A 20,840-nucleotide genomic window follows, 5' to 3' on the forward strand; every position below is an offset into this window, starting at 1 on the left:
TCGAGTACGCTTACGAGGATCAAGCTTTCGACAACTCTGAGAATCTTGCAGGCAAGATGACCACCCCTCGAAATCACTTCTATCTTTGCTATGCTAGTTGTTCGCTCTATTGCCATGCTCCGCTACCTATCACTTGCTGTATCATGTCTCCTATTTTAGCCTTGTCAGCCCTAACCATCCTTTCCTAGCAAACCGTTGTTTGGCTATGTTACCGCTTTTGCTCCGCCCCTCTTATAGCGTTGCTAGTTGCAGGTGAAGTCGAAGTTTGTTCCATGTCGGAACATGGATATGTTGGGATATCACAATATCTCTTATTTAATTAATGCATCTATATATTTTGGTAAAGGGTGGAAGGCTCGGCCTTATGCCTGGTGTTCTGTTCCACTCTTGCCGCCCTAGTTACTGTTATACCGGGATTATGTTCCTTGAGTTTGCGTTCCTTACGCGGTCGGGTGATTTATGGGACCCCCTTGACAGTTCGCCTTGAATAAAACTCCTCCAGCAAGGCCCAACCTTGATTTTACCATTTGCGACCTATACCTTTTTCCCCCGGGTTTTCTAGAGCCCGAGGGTCATCTTTATTTTAAACCCCCGGGCCAGTGTTCCTCTGAGTGCTGGTCCAAACTAGAGCCACTTGCAGCGCCACCTTGGGGAAACTCGAGGATTGGTTTTAGCTGTACGTAGTGTTCATCCGGTGTGCCCTGAGAACGAGATATGTGCAGCTCCTATCGGGATTTGTCGGCACATTCGGGCGGCTTTGCTGGTCTTGTTTTACCATTGTCGAGATGTCTTGTAAACCGGGATTCCGAGACTGATCGGATCTTTCCGGGAGAAGGTTTATCCTTTGTTGACCGTGAGAGCTTATGATGGGCTAAGTTGGGACACCCCTGCAGGGTAACATCTTTCGAAAGCCGTGCCCGCGGTTATGAGGCAGATGGGATTTTGTTAATGTCCGGTTGTAGATAACTTGTCACTTGACCCAATTAAAATACACCAAGTGCGTGTGTAGCCGTGATGGTCTCTTCTCGGCGGAGTCCGGGAAGTGAACACGGTCTGTGTTATGTATGACGTAAGTACGTGTTCAGGACCTCTTCTTGGTCATTGCTAGATGACGACCGCTCCATTTCTTCTCTTCTCGCGCTCGTTTGCGTAAGTTAGCCACCATATATGCTTTTGCCGCTGCAGCTCCACCTCTTTGCACCATTCCCCCATTTAAGCTTAAATAGTCTTGATCTCGCGGGTGTGAGATTGCTGAGTCCCCGTGACTCACAGATGATTCCAACAACAGTTGCAGGTGCCGACGATGCCAGTGCAGACGATGGCGTCGATCTCAAGTGGGAGTTCGACGAGGAACGTGGTCGTTACTATGTGTCTTTTCCTGATGATCAGTAGTGGAGCCCAGTTGGGACGATCGGGGATCTAGCATTTGGGGTTGTCTTATTTTCATCTGGATTTTGACCGTAGTCGGTCTATATGATTGTATTTTGGATGATGTATGACTGATATTTATGTATTGTGTGAAGTGGCGATTGTAAGCCAACTCTTTATCCCATTCTTGTTCATTACATGGGATTGTGTGAAGATGACCCTTCTTGCGACAAAACCACTATGCGGTTATGCCTCTAAGTCGTGCCTCGACACGTGGGAGATATAGCCGCATCGTGGGCGTTACAACTTGTTGGACGAACAGCGTGACGTGGCAGCAGCTCGCTCAGCGATTTACCAACAAGACTTGCGTCGTTATCACAGTCGCTGGGTTAAGTCCCGGGTCTTCCAGGATGGTGACCTGGTGCTCCGGCTCATCCAAGATCAAACAGATGCACACAAGCTATCCCCGCCTTGGGAAGGGCCCTTTGTGGTCAGCAAGAACTTGCACAACGGGTCATACTACCTTATTGACGTTCGGGAGCATAAAGATTCACGCAAGTCGGAGGAAGAGACCCGTCGGCCGTGGAACATAGCTCAGCTTCGGCCTTATTACACCTGAGCCACCGGCTCTCATAATGTACATATCTCTATAGCCATGTATATATTATGTTAAATAATAAAGCAGGACCTCTGTCCTTTTCTCCTCCAAAGGTAAACGTGTTATTTCCATTACAACGTCACATGGTCACTTGGAGGTGGATCCGGCTTATGATTGTATTCGAATCTAGCCGTAAGCAGTATAATCACCTGGGGGCTTCCTGTTCAAACATAGGTCGTATTCGAACCAAAGAGAACATAGCTGTCGATACCCATTTGGTTGGCAAAGTGTCGAGCTCATTGGGGAATTTTCTTTGATCATATTTGAATCATAGCTCAACCCCCTTTGGGAACCGACGTGGATCGTATTCGAATCAGCGTCGTTAAACAACTCTTAAGGTCATTTGGGGGCTTCCTGTTCAAACATGGGTCGTATTCAAACCAAAGAGAACATAGCTGTCGGTACCCTCTTGATCGGCATCGCCAAAGCCACTGGGGGCTATATGATCGTATTCGAATCTTAGCTTAACCCCTTTGGATGGTTCTCTGGTCGTATTCGAACCGGAAGCCCCTAAGTTTTGATCTTCTGATTTACAACAAGTTCTTTTGGTCACATCAACAGTGTGCAAGGGCGGTTTTTGGCTCCGCCGGCTTAACTTTGGTAACACGCAATAAGCCTTATCGATACCGGTGAACCGGCATTGAGATTTTAACCATACTATTCGGGTTACATGAACCGGAAGTATGCTTGAAGGTTTGTAAGTATGCTGTTATGGTTACATCAGAGATATAATTGAGGGCCAGTCTTTGGTGACTTTGTTCATATTCCGGGTTATATATATAAGGTTTATGATTCTCAGTGAGGTAAGCCGCCTAGAGACTTGTGATTTGTTTTTTATGCAGAATGGTTCAATACAGCTATTCGAGCTTAAGGAAAATAACTGATCAATTATAACCCAGAGGAATAAGAAAAAGCAGTTTCCATGGAGCTAAGCATTCAACACATGCACGATGGCACGACAAAATTAAGTATTTGTCCTACTCTATTACAAGACTCCCCGAGTCCAAAAGATGAGGCATTGTTTTAAGATGTAGTCATGAGCCGCCTACAAGTCAAGATGCTTGTTGAGTTGAAGCTTCCGGCTCATCCCTCTCCGCTCCTCCGGCTGTTCCCATGACCTGGAAGGTTGACGATTTCCAGTCAATGCCGCTCAAAGCTTCAAATTGAGCCTCCTCGTCAATTAACCCGGCCGGGTCAATTTCTGGGGCAAAGGTGTGCTTACGAGTCGGCGGGACCAAGCTGATGGCTTCATAACGCGGAGTAGGGATCCTCTGATTCTCTGCGTCATAGCCCGGCTGGTACTTGGTAAGGTCGGTGTCATTCCCAATCAGTGTGGCCACCGAGCGCACGATCTTCACACAGGCAGCAAAGTCTTTTTGGTCGAAGGGGGTGTCGTCTTCCTTCAAGCTGGGGTATCCAAGTGCGATGTCAGCCGGGTCTAGCTCTGGAAGGAAAGCCTTGGCCCGGCTCAGAGCAGCTATGGCTCCGGCTCTTGCCGAGGCCTGTCGCAGCTCTTGGAAACACTGAGGAAGAACGGCAAGCCGCCGAAGTACGTCCGCCAGGTGAGTCGGAACCTCATTGGACAGGGCCACAACGGCCAAGGCGCGCTGTGACCCGGTGTAGAGTTGCTCCACCAAAGTGTACACGGCCTTCAGCTTGGTCAGCACATTTTGATTGAGGTTGGCGCTTCTGGGACCTGTTTTACAACGTCAGGTAAGCCGCTAGCAATGATGGGACTTATGAGACATAGAGAATGTAAACTTGTTGAAAGTTTGCAGAATGACTTACCGAAGATTGCGGCGACCATCTGTGATACATGGCGCTTTAAGCCGGAGAGTTCGGCGGTTCTCTCTGTCAGAGCCGCCTCCGCCTGTTCGGCCCGGCTGACCAGAGCAGCCTTCTCTTCGGCCCAAGTCTTCCTTTTGGTTTCAAACTTCTTCTTTAGCTTCTCTTGAGCAGCAACACTGGACTCAAATTTAGCGTTGGCCTTCCGGGTCTCAGTTTCCTGAGTCTTCAGGCGGTTCTTCAGCTCAGAGATATCAGCCTCAAATTTCTTGCAAGCAGCCTGTACAATTTCCGGGTTATAGTATGACTAATAATTATACAACTTTAAAGTCCCAAGCACTTTCCAAGCAAAGACACTTGGCACTTGGGGGCTAATGTATGCTGAAAGGTTCTATCTACAAATTGCCGGTTCATGAAAGTAAGCCGGAAGTTAAGTCTACAACATATTCTATCATAAGTAGTAGACTTGGGGGCTAGTATGGTAAAGATGACTATGCAGTAAGCAAGAGAGTGGTACCTCAGATTTCTGCTGTATCTGCTTCACCATGTCGATCTCCAGGTCCCGGCTATTGTGCACCTGATTGACATAGCCGGAGATGATATCTCCAATGCTCAAGTTAGCGTAGTTGGTGATGTCCAGCTTGGCCCTGCGGCGTTCTAGCAACTCTTCCTTGGCAGAGCACTTAGCCAGCGTAGTGGATCTCCCCGGCTCGACAAATTCCGTCCGGGTGATTACCACGTCCGGGTCATCGGCCGGCTGAGCTGGGTTGGAGATCTCCGGGTTAGCAGTAGTATCTGTGATTGGCTCGTCGGTTGGAGCGGTGGCTTCAGGAGCAGAGGCAGCTGGCGGCTCTTGAGCTGAAACCTCCGGCTCAGTCAAGACCGGCTCGTCGACCGGTTTATTCTTCTTCGCCCTCTTGCTGAGCTTTGCCTGGGCACTGAAAGGACAAAAGGTTAGTACAGAAGCATGAGTAAAGATAAGTACAACATAAGATGATCATTGTTACCCGGGTGCGGTCTTGAAAGCCGGCAGATTCGATTGCATAGAATCACCAGAGGAAGGTGAAGTTTCCTGATAATTTGAATCAGAAGAATTGAGCGGTTGACGAGTAACGCCTGCCAAAGGGTGAAAAGGATATAAGTTGGAGATAACCTCGGTCCGGCGCTTCCTTGATGCTTCAGGTAAGCCGGAGGAGAGGTCTGCATCCTTGCTGATCCGGGTGTGCCGCTGGCTCTCATGAATCTGTTGCTTCAAAAGAAATTGAGGATCTTGATAAGCTAAAGGATGTGAAAATCTTACTTTTCGGGTCACTCTTCGGACTTTCGGCTTTGGCAAGGGCTCCGAGTCGGAGGAAAGTATAGTTACCTCTTCAGTCACCGGGTTACTTGCTCCGGTATCATCCTGCGGATAATCAAGTCAGTGAGATAGCTAAAAATAGATGAAAAGCAGAGTAAGAGCCTGAGGAATCAAGGGTTACCTCTGACTCGGAGCTATCACTTAGCTGAAGCAGCTCTGAGGCAGTAGGCCTGCTTCCCTTCTTGCGAGGGGCGGCTCTCCTGGCGGCTTTCTTAGCCTTCCTGGCTTTTTTGGCCACCTCATGGTCATATTTGACCTTCCAGAATTTTTCATTAGCCTGAAACATACAACAAAGATTTCTTAAAGTTCAGATGGAAAATATTCAAAGGAAAACCAAGGTGTTCAGGTCAGTGGCTTACCGCCGGAGCCGGGTTAGCTTGGCAGAAGGGGTTCAAGCCGGTCCTCCCACAGTCGGCTAAGCTCTCATTCAGGAGAGACTTGGTCATGTCGTCCACAACGTCCTCAGGAAGATCATTGGGGCTGTGCCGCAGAGGGTCATCCTTCCGGCCCGTGTAAGCACACATTAAGCCGGGGCGGCGGCTCAAAGGGATCACCCGCCAGGAGATCCAAACCCGGACCAGATCAATGTCGTTGAGGCTGTTTCCCAGGAGAGCCTTGATCTTATTGATGGTGGGGATCAGAGGTTGACGCTCCGCCTGAGATAGTTTGTCTGGCAGAGGGTGATTTGGCTCCAGACGCAGGGCGCGAAAGCCGGGCAGAGGGCTCTCGTCAGCCGGAGAAGTGTCCTGGCAATAAAACCATGTCTGGTTCCAGTCCTTTGGATGGCTTGGCGGCTCAGCGTAAGGAAAGAGGCAATCTCTCCGGCGTTGAATGGAGATTCCACCAAGTTCCAGGCTCGGCCCGTTGGCGCATTCATTCTGACGGTTCAGATAAAATAGCTCTCTAAAGAGCAGCAGGCTGGGCTCTTCTCCAAGATAGACTTCGCAGAATACTTGGAAGTTGCATATATTTGACACGGAATTGGGTCCTATGTCTTGTGGCCACAGATCAAAGAAGTTTAGAACCTCTCTAAAGAATTTTGAGCCGGGCGGTGCGAAGCCCCGGCTCATGTGATCAGCAAATATCACCACCTCACCATCTCTAGGTTGAGGTCTTTCCTCCGACGGGTCAGGGGCACGATAAGACATGATTTCCTTCTTGGGCAAGTAACCCATCTTTACGAAATCAGCTAAAGTGTCGTCGGTGACATTGGATCTCATCCAGTTGCACGTGATGGGTGCCTTGGGAGCTTTAGGAGGCATTTTGGAAGATGAAGCCTATGACAAAAGGAAAATGTCCGGTTCAATTATAAGCCGGCAGACGTCTACAGTTTAATACTCAATGGCGGCTTATGAGAGGGGCCTAATGACATATGGTTAAGTGCATCGGGTTATATAAGCCGCTGCAGGTATCGTGAGTAAATTCAAATTGTCTACAGCTTTATCATAAATGAGCCGGAAATTTCACAGCGCGTGGCTTCTTTTAAGCCGGAAATGTGAGCCGCCGTAACTAAACAGATGTAATTTTTGACTAAGTATGGCGAAAACAAGTTTCATAGATCGCAGTAATTATTTTGGATCAAAACGGTCGGCTAAAGAGAAAATTTTCTAGACCTAGAACTGACGCAGAAGAAGTTCATGGATTCAGAGTGGGATCTTATTTCAAACAAAGGGGATCTACTAGTGGAAAAATGGATGTGCAACAACTACCGCAGGAGCTCTGTACTACTCTTGGATCAAACATGACTACAGTGGAAGAACTACAGAGGATTCGAGAAGAATAGCGAAGAACAGAGGAAGAACAGTGGAACCCTAATGCGGATCTACGGTGGAGAGGTGCAGGGACTTACAGGTGCGGAGTTACGGCGGGGGTTCGTCGCGTTTCTCTGGTCACGTCAAGTTGATGTAGCGGCCTGAGTTGGTGAAGACGAGGAAACCCGCGGCGGCGGCAGCGGAGCTCGGGCGGCAGCACAGTGGCGAGAGGAGGAAGAATATGGAGGCGACGAGTGACTGGAGGCTCATGGGCCGGGCTATTTATAAAGTGAGGCTCATAAGTGGGCGCGAGAAACGAGGAGGTCACGGCGTGATTATCTCACCACAAAAATGCCTCGATTTTTGGGATGGCAATTAAAGAAAGATCCGTTGCGGATATGGTGGAATAAAAAATGGACTTAATGGAAGATGACGTCATGGCGGGTTACCAAGAATCCAGAAGATGATGTCACGGCGGGTTATAATCTTCGCACGACCATAAGCCGGAAGATCTTTTCTCTCAGAAGAGTTGAAGATTGACATGAACCGGTTCAAATCAATCTGGGGCCTAATGTTGAGGATATAACCCTTAGAGTCACCCGCCAGGAGGGACCGGGTTATTCATAATGGTCATCACGCGAAGCCCAACACCGAGCTTGAAGACGGCGTATCAATGATGGGCCTAAGACCCGGAGATTGCTTAAGGCCCGTAGTGATAAACCGCCGTATGGCAAGACTTGTAGTGTAAGGCAAGAATAGTTGAGAGTCCGAGCCGGACACTCTTATGAACCGGCTGGGACTCTGAGAGCCGCTGGGCGTCAACCTCTCTATATAAAGGGACGACCCGGCGGCGGTTTAGGGACAGGTAAGATCACTTCGAGAGCCAGTCATAGCAATTAAGCTCCCTGGTCATCGAAACCATAATCAATACCACCTCAACTGGATGTAGGCTTTTACCTTCACCGTAAGGGGCCGAACCAGTATAACCCCCGTGTTCCTTGTCCCGTTTAACCCCTTTAAGCTTCCTAGCTGCGATGGCTCCACGACTAAGTCCTAGCTCAAGGACATCTGCCGTGACAATTCCGCGACAGGTAGCACAACACTACTGTCATGATGAATCCGAAAACAATAATCCTACTACTCCAATAACAAGAATAAAGCTATTCGGCTAAGATCCTCATGTAAACATCATCTCCGAAAATAATACTCCAAGTAACCGAACATCAACTAGCATCATGAAAATAAGCATACTAACCACTAATAATCCAAAGGCAGCATGATATCCAAAGTAATACTCCAAAATATAATAACAGATACCATCATGGAAATAATCATAATACCAACCACTAATACTCCAAAATAATACCAGATGCCATCATGAAAAATAAACATAATAGCCACTAAGAATCCAAAGGCACATGTCATCCACATAATCATCAAAATATTAATCCTAGAACTCCAAGCAATATCATGGCAATATCAAGATCAAACAATACTCCGAGAAATGCCATGAACAAATCATACATAGTTAACACAATATTTTAAACAAGTTTTAATAAAGAAACCATTTCACTGCATTGCAATCATGCAAATGGAGGGTGTAGCTTGCCTGGGGTGGAAGAAATCACCGGGAGAAAGTGCGAGAAACTCGCGGAAAGGAACGCCGGAAAACGTACTCTCTCGGAGGGGCTGAATAAGGGCAGGGGCAAAATGGTCATTTTCAGAATGTCAAAACATGGTGAAAATGGTTCCATCAGAACGGGCTCGATGAAACGAAGACGTGGGCTTTGTAATCACCTAATTTGGGGTTGCGAGCAAAAAGTTATAGCCCGACGAAGTTCAGGGACCAATCTGTAAAAATAACCCTACAAACAGGCCCCTGAGCTGAAAAACAGAAAGCGCAGTCTCAGAAATACGCTTTCACAGCAGAGAAAACGTATTTCTAACCGTAGTTAAATGAAAATACGCTTTCTTATAAGGAAAACGCATTTGCCACCGAACTAAGACAGAAATACGCTTTCACTAAACGGAAACGTATTAGCTGAAATGCGTTTCCACTTATCTGACTAGGCAGAGACGGGACCGGTCTTGGAGTCGCTGACGTGCGGGTCCCATGGGCAGTGGGGCCCGTCACTTATCCGGCTAGGCAGGCGGGGTCAACGCCTACCCGCCGACATGTGGGGTCGCGTGGAGATGGGGCCCTCCTGGCCTGGCTCCTTCTTCCTGCTCTTGCTCGCTCGCGATGCAGAGACGAGACCGGCGGCCCGGCGCGGACTCCCGGCGACTCCGGCCACCTCTCGCGGCGTGCGACCTACCGGAGTGATCAGCGCGACGAGGCGGGTCCATCCAGGCAAGACGCAGCCGCGGGGAAGGGCTCGGCTGAGCGGGCGGCCAGCCGCCACGGACAGCGATCTACGGTCGGCGGCGAGCTCATGGCAGAAGGCCACCGGAGGGGAGGGAGAGCACGGGGGCGAAGTATAGGTGGAGTATGAGTCTACTGGTGGTGGAAAAAGAGGGGGGCACTGGATAGCTCGTATTTAAGCCGAGCTTCGCGGTGGCCATGGCGGCAGAGGGAGGGCAGGAGAGCTTCTCGAGCTCGTTTGGGTGGTCGGGGAGGCCTAGAGGGAAGAGGTGAGGAGGCTGGTGCGGTCGAGGGAGCTCGGGGTGGCTTATATAGCCGAGGGGAGGGGGAGCCGCGCTGGCGGCGCCGCGGACGCGTGCCCACGCGCATGAGCTCGGAGGCAGGCGACGAGGGAGGCACAGTGGAGGCTCTCACGGGGCAGAGGAGGCCAACGGAGCCGCAGGGAGGAAGACGACGGCGAGGAACCAAGCCAAAACGCCACTGTGCTCTCGTGGGCATTCGGCGGCGAGCGTCGGTGAGGGGTTTTACTGAGAGGGAGAGAGGTCTAGGAGGACGGCAACGACGCAGTAAAACTCTTGGACATGCTCACGCGCGCGAAGCCGACGAGAGGAGGAGCTGCCGACGCACAAACGGCCACTGGACACGGCCATTGCCCACAGAGCGCGTGCACTGTGGTGCCATTAACGCGGTCACCGCGCGCACTGGCAGGTATCGAGGGAGAGGGCCTTGACCATGTTGTCTAGTGGGTAGTTCATCCAGGGTAGGTCTCAACTACTGTGGTAGCTTGGTTAAAAGTGCTATGGTTAACTGGTAAGAACCCTCTGAAGTTTACTGCAGTAAACTTGGGTGAGCACTAGTGATCAACAGGAAGGGTTTTGGATCCAATGGAGTTGTCTGCGAGGTTGAGGTAAAGAAGGACTTTCATCCTGGTAACTTGGAGAAGAATTGGATCAAGATAAATCATAGTTGCTTTGCAACTGACCAAAATGGTCCAGAAACTTGATCAGGAAGGTGCACTCACATGGAGTGTCAAATTGAGCTCAAATTGGGCAAGGCAGAGTCATTTGATCCTATGAAGATGCTCAAAAACTCTCAAACCAATTGGCCAGGCCAAACTGGTACTTGCTTCACAAACATCTCCTTTGGACAGAAACTTGCAAAAATTCTAGAGGAATAATGGCTTGATGAACCATGCCCAAAATGGGTGGAGGTAGGTTATATGGATAATAGAAGGCTTAGAAAAATTGGCAGCCATAATGGAGCAAGATAAAATATACTTGCTTCACAAACTGAAATTTTGGGCAGAATCAAAGAATTGAAGATGAGCTGACATGGAGGCATGACATGAGCTCTACTTTGGTGGAGGGCTATGATATGATGATATTAGGGATCATGCAAGATAGCAACTCATTTGGATATGCCTAGCTTGCACCTCCTTCACAAAGCTTCTTTCTAGATAGAAACTTTGGAAAATCATAATTAAATAATTACTATGCAAATGAGGCTGCATTTTGGCATGTGACAATGATATGGGCAGGAAAAGGTGTCCAAGGAGTTTGAGGTCAATTGGGAAAAGGAAAATAGCACTTGCTTCACAATGTGCCATTTAGGGCAGAATAGGAAATGAATTATTTGAGCATGATGATAAACATGACAAATGAAATATTTTGCCATATTTGAGAAAGATATGACCCAAACATTTTATGAGAATTATTTGGGAATTTTAGGAGTGATGGAAATAAAGGTTGCTTCACAACCTAGGGCAGACAGGGTTATTCCTTTAATAGAAAAAGGAATATTCCTGAGAAAAAGAAATTAGGGTTTGGTCAAGCAGTGGAGTGACATGATCTTGGCAAGGTTTTGAGAATGATGAGCAACTTGGGAGGGGAAATGAGGATGATTTCCCAGGTGACAAGGCCACAGAACCACTCCAAAAAGAAAAACAGAGCAAAAACCAATAAATCAAAAAGAACAAGAAAATGGCCAAAATCCAGGCTGTTACAACACATCACCATTGTTTGGGCCTAGAGCAAGGCATTGGGAAGTAATAAGTAGATGATGGGTTTCTAGAGTGACAGAAGCTTAAACCCTAGTTTATGCGTTGCTTCGTAAGGGGCTGATTTGGATCCATATGTTTCATGTTATGGTTAGGTTTACCTTAATACTTCTTTTGTAGTTGCGGATGCTTGCAATAGGAGTTAATCACAAGTGGGATGTTTGTCCAAGTAAGGACAGCACCCAAGCACAGGTCCACCCACATATCAAATTATCAAAGTACCGAACGCGAATCATATGAACGTGATGAAAACTAGCTTGACGATAATTCCCATGTGTCCTCGGGAGCGCTTTTCTCTATATAAGAGTTTGTCCAGGCTTGTCCTTTGTTACAAAAAGGATTGGGCCATCCTGCTGCACTTTATTTACACTTGTTACTTGTTACCCGTTACAAATTACCTTACTACAAAACTATCTGTTACCTATAATTTCAGTGCTTGCAGAGAATACCTTGCTGAAAACCGCTTATCATTTCCTTCTGCTCCTCGTTGGGTTCGACACTCTTACTTATCGAAAGGACTATGATAGATCCCCTACACTTGTGGGTCAGCAAGACTCTTTTCTGGCGCCGTTGCTGGGGAGTGAAGCGCCTTTGGTAGGTGGAATTTGGTAAGGAAAAATTTATATAGTGTGCTGAAATTTACTGTCACTTGTTATTATGGAAAGTAATCCTTTGAGGGGCTTGTTCGAGGTATCTTCACCTCGACCAGTAGAGCAAAGAGTTGCTCCTCAACCTACTGAACCTACTGAAAATGAAAATTTTTACTTCGAAATTCCTTCGGGTATGATAGAGAAACTGCTGGCTAATCCTTTTGCAGGAGATGGAACTTTACATCCCGATTTACACTTAATCTATGTGGATGAAGTTTGTGGATTATTTAAGCTTCCAGGTATGCCCGATGATGTTATCAAGAAGAAGGTCTTCCCTTTATCTTTGAAGGGAGATGCATTGACATGGTATAGGCTATGTGATGATATGGGATCATGGGACTACAAACGGTTGAAATTGGAATTCCATCAGAAGTTTTATCCTATGCATCTTGTTCATCGTGATCGTAATTATATATATAATTTTTGGCCTCGCGAAGGATAAAGCATCGCTCAAGCTTGGGGGAGGCTTAAGTCAATGTTATATTCATGCCCCAATCATGAGCTCTCAAAAGAAATGATTATTCAAAAAAATTATGCTCGGCTTTCTGATAACAATCGCTCCATGCTCGATACTTCTTGTACTGGTTCTTTTATGATGAAGACTGTTGAATTCAAGTGGGATTTATTGGAAAGAATTAAACGCAACTCTGAAGATTGGGATCTCGACGAAGGTAAGGAGTCAGGTATAACACCTAAGTTTGATTGTGTTAAATCTTTTATGGACACCGATGTTTTCCATAAATTTAGCACTAAATATGGACTTGACTCTGAGATAGTAGCTTCTTTCTGTGAATCCTTTGCTACTCATGTTGATCTCCCTAAGGAGAAGTGGTTTAAATATAATCCTCCCGTTGAAGTAAAAGTAGTTGCACCTATTAAAGTTGCAGAAAAGACTATCACTTATAATGATCTTGTTGTTCCTACTGCTTATGTTGAGAAACCACCTTTCCCTGTTAGATTAAAGGATCATGCTAAAGCTTCAACTGTAGTCAACAAAAGTAATATTAGGACACACAAACCTCCTGAGCAAGTTAAAGTTGAACCTAATATTGCTATGGTTAAAGACCTCTTGGCTGATAATATTGATGGGCATGTTATTTACTTCTGTGATGAGACTGCTAGAATTGCTAAACCTGGTGCTAAAGATAAACATAGACCTGTGGTAGGCATGCCTGTTATTTCTGTTAAAATAGGAGATCATTGTTATCATGGCTTATGTGATATGGGTGCTAGTGCTAGTGCAATACCTATTTCTTTATATCAAGAAATTATGCATGATATTGCACCTGCTGAGTTAGAAGAAATTGATTTCACCATTAAGCTTGCCAATAGAGATACTATTTCACCAATTGGGATTGTTAGAGATGTTGAGGTCTTGTGTGGGAAAGCTAAATATCCTGCTGATTTCCTTGTTCTTGGTTACCCTCAAGATAGCTTTTGTCCCATTATATTTGGTAGACCCTTCTTGAACACTGTTAATGCTAAGATAGACTACGAAAAGGATGTTGTTACTATTGGTTTGGATGATATGTCTCATGAGTTTAATTTCTCTAAATTTCGTAGACAACCTCGTGATGAGGAATTTCCTAGTAAGGATGAAATTATTGGTCTTGCTTCTATTGCCGTGCCTCCTAATGATCCTTTAGAACAATATTTGCTAGACCATGAGAATGATATGTTTATGAATGAAAGAAGGGAAATAGATGAAGTATTCTTTAAACAGGGACCTATTCTGAAACACAATTTGCCTGTTGAAATCCTAGGGGATCCTCCTCCACCCAAGGGTGATCCCGTGTTTGAGCTTAAGCCGTTGCCTGATACTCTTAAATATGCTTATCTTGATGAAAAGAAGATATATCCTGTTATTATTAGTGCTAACCTTTCAGAGCATGAAGAAGAGAAATTATTGAAAACTCTGAAAGAAGCACCGTGCTGCTATGGGATATACTCTTGACGATCTTAAGGGCATTAGTCCCATCCTATGTCAGCACAAAATAAACTTGGAGAAAGACGCCAAACCAGTTATTTATCACCAACGATGGCTGAATCCTAAGATGAAAGAAGTGGTAAGAAAGGAAATATTAAAGCTCCTTGAGGCAGGTATAATCTATCCCATTGCTAATAGTTAGTGGGTAAGTCCTGTCCATTGTGTCCCTAAGAAGGGAGGTATTACTGTCGTTCCTAATGATAAAGATGAATTGATTCCGCAAAGAATTATTACAGGTTATAGGATCGTAATTGATTTCTGCAAACTAAATAAAGCTACTAAAAAAGATCATTACCCTTTGCCTTTTATTGATCAAATGGTAGAAAGATTATCCAAACATACACATTTTTGCTTTCTAGATGGTTACTCTGGTTTCTCTCAAATACCTGTGTCAGCTGATGATCAAGCAAAGACCACTTTTACTTGCCCTTTCGGTACTTTTGCTTATAGACGTATGCCTTTTGGTTTATGTAATGCACCTGCTACCTTCCAAAGATGCATGATGGCTATATTCTCTGACTTTTGTGAAAAGATTTGTGAGGTTTTCATGGATGATTTCTCCGTATACGGATCCTCTTTTGATGATTGCTTGAGCAACCTTGATCGAGTTTTGCAGAGATGTGAAGAAACTAACCTTGTCTTGAATTGGGAGAAGTGCCACTTTATGGTTAATGAAGGCATTGTCTTGGGGCATAAAATTTCTGAAAGAGGTATTGAAGTGGATAAAGCTAAAGTTGATGCTATTGAAAAGATGTCATGTCCCAAGGACATCAAAGGTATAAGAAGTTTCCTTGGTCATGCCGGTTTTTATAGGAGGTTCATTAAGGACTTCCTAAAAATTTCTCAGCCTCTGACTAATCTATTACAAAAAGATATACCTTTCGTTTTTTATGATGATTGTGTAGAAGCATTTGAAATACTTAAGAAAGCATTGATTTCTGCACCTATCGTTCAGCCACCTAATTGGAATTTACCCTTTGAAATTATGTGTGATGCTAGCGATTATGATGTAGGTGTTGTTCTAGGGCAAAGAGTTGATAAGAAATTAAATGTTATTCAATATGCTAGTAAAACTCTAGACAATGCCCAGAGAAATTATGCTACCACTGAAAAAGAATTTTTAGCAGTTGTTTTTGCTTGTGATAAGTTCAGACCCTATATTGTTGATTCTAAAGTAACTATTCACACTGATCATGCTGCTATTAAATATCTTATGGAAAAGAAAGATGCTAAATCTAGACTTATTAGATGGATTCTCTTGCTACAAGAATTTGATTTGCATATTATTGATAGAAAGGGAGCTGAGAACCCCGTTGCAGACAACTTGTCTAGGTTAGAGAATGTTCTTGATGACCCACTACCTATTGATGATAGCTTTCCTGATGAACAATTAGCTGTCATAAGTGCTTCTTGTACTGCTCCATGGTATGCTGATTATACTAATTACATTGTTGCTAAATTTATACCACCTAATTTCACATACCAGCAAAAGAAAAAGTTTTTCTATGATTTAAGACATTACTTCTGGGATGACCCACATCTTTATAAAGGAGTAGATGGTGTTATTAGACGTTGTATACCTGAGCATGAACAGGAACAGATCCTACGCAAGTGTCACTCCGAAGCTTATGGAGGACACCACGCTGGAGATAGAACTGCGCATAAGGTATTGCAATCCGGTTTTTATTGGCCTACTCTCTTCAAGGATGCTCGTAAGTTTGTCTTATCTTGTGATGAATGTCAAAGAATTGGTAATATTAGTAGACGTCAAGAAATGCCTATGAATTATTCACTTGTTATTGAACCATTTGATGTTTGGGGTTTTGATTACATGGGACCTTTTCCTTCCTTTAATGGGTATACACATATTTAGTTGCTGTTGATTACGTTACTAAGTGGGTAGAAGCTATTCCAACTAGTAGTGCTGATCATAACACTTCTATTAAGATGCTTAAAGAAGTTATTTTTCCAAGGTTTGGAGTCCCTAGATATTTAATGACTGATGGTGGTTCACATTTTATTCATGATGCTTTTCGTAAAATGCATACTAAGTATGATGTTAATCATAGAATTGCATCTCCTTATCACCCACATCCTGTGGTCAAGTAGAATTGAGTAATAGAGAGCTCAGATTAATTTTGCAAAAGATTGTTAATAGATCCAGAAAGAATTGGTCCAAGAAACTTGACGATGCATTATGGCCTATAGAACTGCATATAAAAATCCTATGGGTATGTCTCCGTATAAAATGGTTTATGGAAAAGCATGTCACTTACCTCTCGAACTAGAACATAAGGCATATTGGGCTATTAAAGAGCTCAATTATGATTTCAAACTTGCCGGTGATAAGAGGCTATTTGACATTAGCTCACTTGATGAATGGAGAACCCAAGCCTATGAGAATGCCAAGTTGTTTAAAGAAAAAGTTAAAAGATGGCATGACAAAAGAATACAAAAACATGAGTTTAATGTAGGTGATTATGTATTGTTATACAACTCTCGTTCAAGATTTTTTGCAGGAAAACTTCCCTCTAAATGGGAAGGTCCTTACGTTATCGAGGAGGTCTATCGTTCTGATGCCATAAAAATCAACAACTTCGAAGGCACAAATCCGAAGGTGGTGAACGGTCAAAGAATTAAACATTATATCTCAGGTAATCCTATGAATGTTGAAACTAATATTATCGAAACCGTAACCCCGGAGGAATACATAAGGGACACTTTCCAGAACGTTTCAGACTCCGAAAAGGAATAGGTATGTGGTACGGTAAGTAAACCGACTCCAAAACAGTTCTAATGGCAATTTTTCTCCGTTTTGAAATATTTAAAAAAATAGGAAAATAAGAAGCAATCCGGGAAGGACACAAGGCTTCCACGAGGGTGGGAGGCGTGCCCTACCCCCCCTGGGCGCGCCCCCCTGCCTCGTGGGCACCTCGTGCGCTCTCTGGACTCCGTTTTATTGCACGATACTTCTTTTGGTCGGTGAAAATTCATTATATAATCCCCCGAAGGTTTTGACCACCGTACCACGCAAACATCCTCTATTCTTATTTCGAGCTGTTTTCTGTCAGGGTTGTCAAGGCCAGGCATCATGTCGTCCCCCTCCTCCAACAATGGTGACAACGATGCTTGGCTAATGAAGATAGAGCTGAAGAAGGAAGAACCCATGAAGATCAACAAGAATGAAGGGATCAAGAAGGCCACGAAGGACCAAGCTCCAGCAGCAGAAGACATCCTTCAACTTGATCACAATCTTCTTACCCCAACTAAGATCGAAGCTTTCAAGATGATTGAGTTAGCTCGTATACAAAACAAGTATCTCACACTGAAAATATTTTGGTGAAGGAGCAAGACTCCCCCCATCCGCTTCTCGAAACCCTGGAGCGGCGCGGGGGGCGGCGCCTCCAGCGGTTCGCCCTGTCCTTCCACATCGGCAAGCTCAAGGCCGAGCACTTCCGCCGCTGGCTGGACTATGCCGCCGCCTGCGCCGTCGAGGACCTGCACGTCCACCTCGCAAACCGCGTCTTCAACATCTTCGAGTACCGGCTCCCGCTGGGCGACCCCCACCTCGCGCGCCTCTCGCTCCGCGCCGTGACCGTCGACCTCCCCGGGTCCTTCTCCGCCGACTCCCACCCCTTCTCCGCCCTGGAGGTCATCCACCTCCACTGCGTCCGCATCTCCGACCGCACGGTCAACCGCCTGGTCGCCGCGTGCCCCCTCCTCCATACCCTCGATCTGCGCTACTGCGAAAGCCTCTTCTCCGTCATCGTCGCGACGGCCGGGGCACACCTGAGGAGCCTCACCCTTGCAGAGTGTGGTTCGGAAGCCGAAGTTTTTTTTGCCGGCGATGCGTCCGGCCTGCGCTCATTCCACTACAGCGGCGCCTACATTCCCGCTTACAGCATCCCGGCCACCGCCAATCTTGCTGACCTTTACATCTGCTTCGGAGGACCTAACCGCTGGAGGCAATTGTCAGGACCTTATTGCGAGCTGCGCACAAACTGGCTTCAACTACTAACCAGTCTGTCCAACCTCACTGTGCTTACCCTCTGCAGCAGTGCCCTACGGGTTGGTCGCTCTCTGCATTTCATGCTACCCGGTTGATCCCAATACGGCAATACTCTGTTAATGTCTTACTGATAACCTTCTTCATTGCTATGCTTTGCAGAGACTGTCTGCCAAAGCTCGTGCCAGATTAGTTGCCACAAGTGCCGCACCATGCAAATTGCTGAATTTGAGAGAGCTTCAGCTACTGATGTTCGCAATGGAGATCGACAACATAAACGACATTTACACTTTCCTTGTGACCTGCTGTGGTCCTCGATTGGAGAGGTTATTTGTGCAGGTGAATAAATTGCCTTTGACTTTTGTTTGCCTGCTGTAGGCCTCGAATGGAGAGGTTATTTGTGCAGCTTCGATTTTGAATACGGTTGACAAATGCATTCAGTTAGTACTCATTGTATTGTTGCTTGGTTTTGATGTGCTCACTTATTTTGAATGCTTACTACACCCTCTTGCAGCTTCCGACAAGTAGTTGTCAATATAGGCCAGAGGATGAACCATCAGGATCAGAATCTGAGGAAAATGAGTCAGTGGAAGAGCTATCAGAGCAAGAGGCAACGGAGGAAGATGAGCTAGATGAAGACTTGTCAGAAGGAGAAACACTGGAGAAAGATGGGCTAGAGGAAGAGTTGTCAGAGGGAGATGCCCTGGAGGAAGATGAGCTAGAGGAAGAGCTGTCAGAGGGAATTGAACTCGAGGAAGAGTTGTCAGAAGGAGAGCCACCTGAAGAAAATCAATCACAGAAACATGGATCGATGGAAGAGATACCTGATGGAGGGCAATCAGAGGAAGAGACACTAGAGGAGGGCGATGGCTTTGAGAACCTTCTGTTGGTCAACATGATGAATTTCAAGGGGCGCCACCATGAGATGCAGCTAGTAAGCCTTTTCTTGAAGAAGTCTACTAGTCTCAACCAACTGATACTGTTTACTCCCAAGATTAATCACCCAGAATGGCTTCAGAAGGATCATATGAATACTTCACATATTCTTGAAAGAAAACTATCGCCTCTCAGAAAGGTGTCACCGAACGTTCAGATAGTACTCAGTGAGCCTGATGATAGTGCAATTCAGCAGTTGCACGAGGCTTTTGTCAAGGTTTAATGATTTGTTTGTTGTAGAGTTATGACCAGATTATGCGAAATATCAGAAACAAGCAACTATTAGGCAAGGCAAAGAACAAGCTAATCTGCAAGGTAGGCAGGATGCTGTGTTCTGTAGTGCATCAAGGATCATTGAGTATGTTGTCTGGGCCTTATACTTTGCAGCTTAACTCCTTAAGACTTACCAAAAATTTGATGGGTCTACATTAACCTGTTGCCTTGTTGGTGACAGGAAAGTATTACAAAAACACTGTAGAAGGCTGAGACTTGTTATGCTCTATCTTTGTGCTTCTCAATTTGCATTTAGTACAAGAGTGCTTTAATCAGCCGGGTATGGTAGTGAGTTTTGCAATTTTTTAAGATTTTCCTTATTTATCGTTACTATTGCCACATATTATTACTGGTTAAAAGTTCTTTTCCTGGCGTCAAGAGAAAAACTAAAACATGTACAGTAATATGGAGTCAAAAGATCTTATTTATCATGTTTCTGAATCAACGTTGTTACCTTGTTGCTGCCTGCTTTGAACAAACTTATCAGAATTCAGCGCAACAGCGGGCAAGAAAGTCTTACGAATACAGGAGTAGTGTAGTTGGCTGAGACTTGCTATGCTCTAATATTTTTTGCTCCCCTCAATCTTCATTTAGTACAGCATTACTATGATCAGCTGGCACAGCAGCAACACTTTTACAATGTCATGTTTTCCCACTTTTCCCTTGTTTACTGTCTTACCATCTTCATTGCTGATTCAAGAGTTTACTCCCTTTTAGGCATGATCATTAAAGGATTCTTGTCCTGAAGGCAAGAGAAAACACCAGATCATGTACACTAATAACCCGGATGGTGGCAGTTGAGGCCAAATTCTTCTTCTATATATCTGTTGTCAGTTGCTGACATCTCTGATGCATCTGAAAACATCTGAATATTTGTCCCTGTCTACTGTAAATCCATTGTGGTCTGCCACTTAACTTAACCGGTTCGGATGAGCGCTGGAATTTGTTGAGATCTGATCATCAGAGCACCATGCCTTAAAACACATCTTGTGCAGAACAAGAGCGAAGAGGTAGTTGTTCCTTGTGCAGAACAGGAACAATGCCATTTCCTTATATTTGCCTCATCTATCACTTGGCAGCTCGCCTCAGATCAGAGGGCCGAGTGCATGACACACCTTGAAACATATATCTCGATTTACAAACCGTGGATGCTTATATCTCGGTTTACACACCGTTCACGGATAACCAAGATGGGAAGGAATAGAAATGGAGAAGCAGAACACGAATGTGCTTATTAGTGCTAATCAGTTTGGCTATTACAATCAGTTCAGTTGGGTCCCCAGCAGACGATGTGGTACGCCTTGTGCAGCTTCTCCTCCTCGGATCGCCTGGGCCGCGCAGCCCTGCCGACGGCCGCCGCGCTGCCGCTCCCGGCGTGCTGGGAGGAGGAGGATAGGGACGCCGGGACGGCGCGGTGGTAGAGCGAGCGGAGCGCGTAGTCCCAGCGGCACAGCCCCGCCTGGTCCTTGAGCGCCTCCACGGCCGCCATGCTCGTCGCCGCCACCAGCGACGCCCCCTTCTTGGCCGCCGACGAGCTCATCTCTGTCTTGTGATTCCGATGGATGTGTCGATCTCTCGCGCGCAGAGGTTGCGTTGTTTGATTCTTATTATGTGCTTTGGTTGAGTCGAGGCGACGCTGTGTACCGACGAG

General features: G+C 45.7%; 2 protein-coding genes across 2 annotated transcripts in view; one reads left to right on the top strand and one right to left on the bottom strand.

Moving 5' to 3' along the window:
* The window catches only part of LOC109776024 (uncharacterized), a 160,742-nt gene extending 140,243 nt beyond the window's left edge, over positions 1-20,499 (top strand). Inside the window, exons 3-5 of the mRNA XM_073504428.1 lie at positions 17,320-18,042; positions 18,143-18,319; positions 18,495-20,499. Coding sequence (XP_073360529.1) covers positions 17,320-18,042; positions 18,143-18,319; positions 18,495-19,139 — 1,545 coding nt within the window. The 3' untranslated portion in view covers positions 19,140-20,499. The remainder of the gene's footprint in view (positions 1-17,319; positions 18,043-18,142; positions 18,320-18,494) is intronic.
* On the bottom strand, positions 20,201-20,839 carry LOC109776025 (uncharacterized). The gene has a single exon (XM_020334716.4). It carries the CDS (start codon positions 20,727-20,729, stop codon positions 20,457-20,459), a length of 273 nt encoding a protein of 90 aa, XP_020190305.1. The 5' UTR covers positions 20,730-20,839; the 3' UTR covers positions 20,201-20,456.
* Position 20,840: the final 1 nt, after the last annotated feature.

Source organism: Aegilops tauschii, chromosome 7, assembly GCF_002575655.3.
Source record: "Aegilops tauschii subsp. strangulata cultivar AL8/78 chromosome 7, Aet v6.0, whole genome shotgun sequence".
Taxonomy (NCBI): Eukaryota; Viridiplantae; Streptophyta; class Magnoliopsida; order Poales; family Poaceae; genus Aegilops; species Aegilops tauschii.

What these genes read in the sequence shown, in the direction of transcription:
- LOC109776025 (XM_020334716.4), bottom strand. Translation starts at nt 20,729, where the DNA reads ATGAGCTCGTCGGCGGCCAAGAAGGGGGCGTCGCTGGTGGCGGCGACG.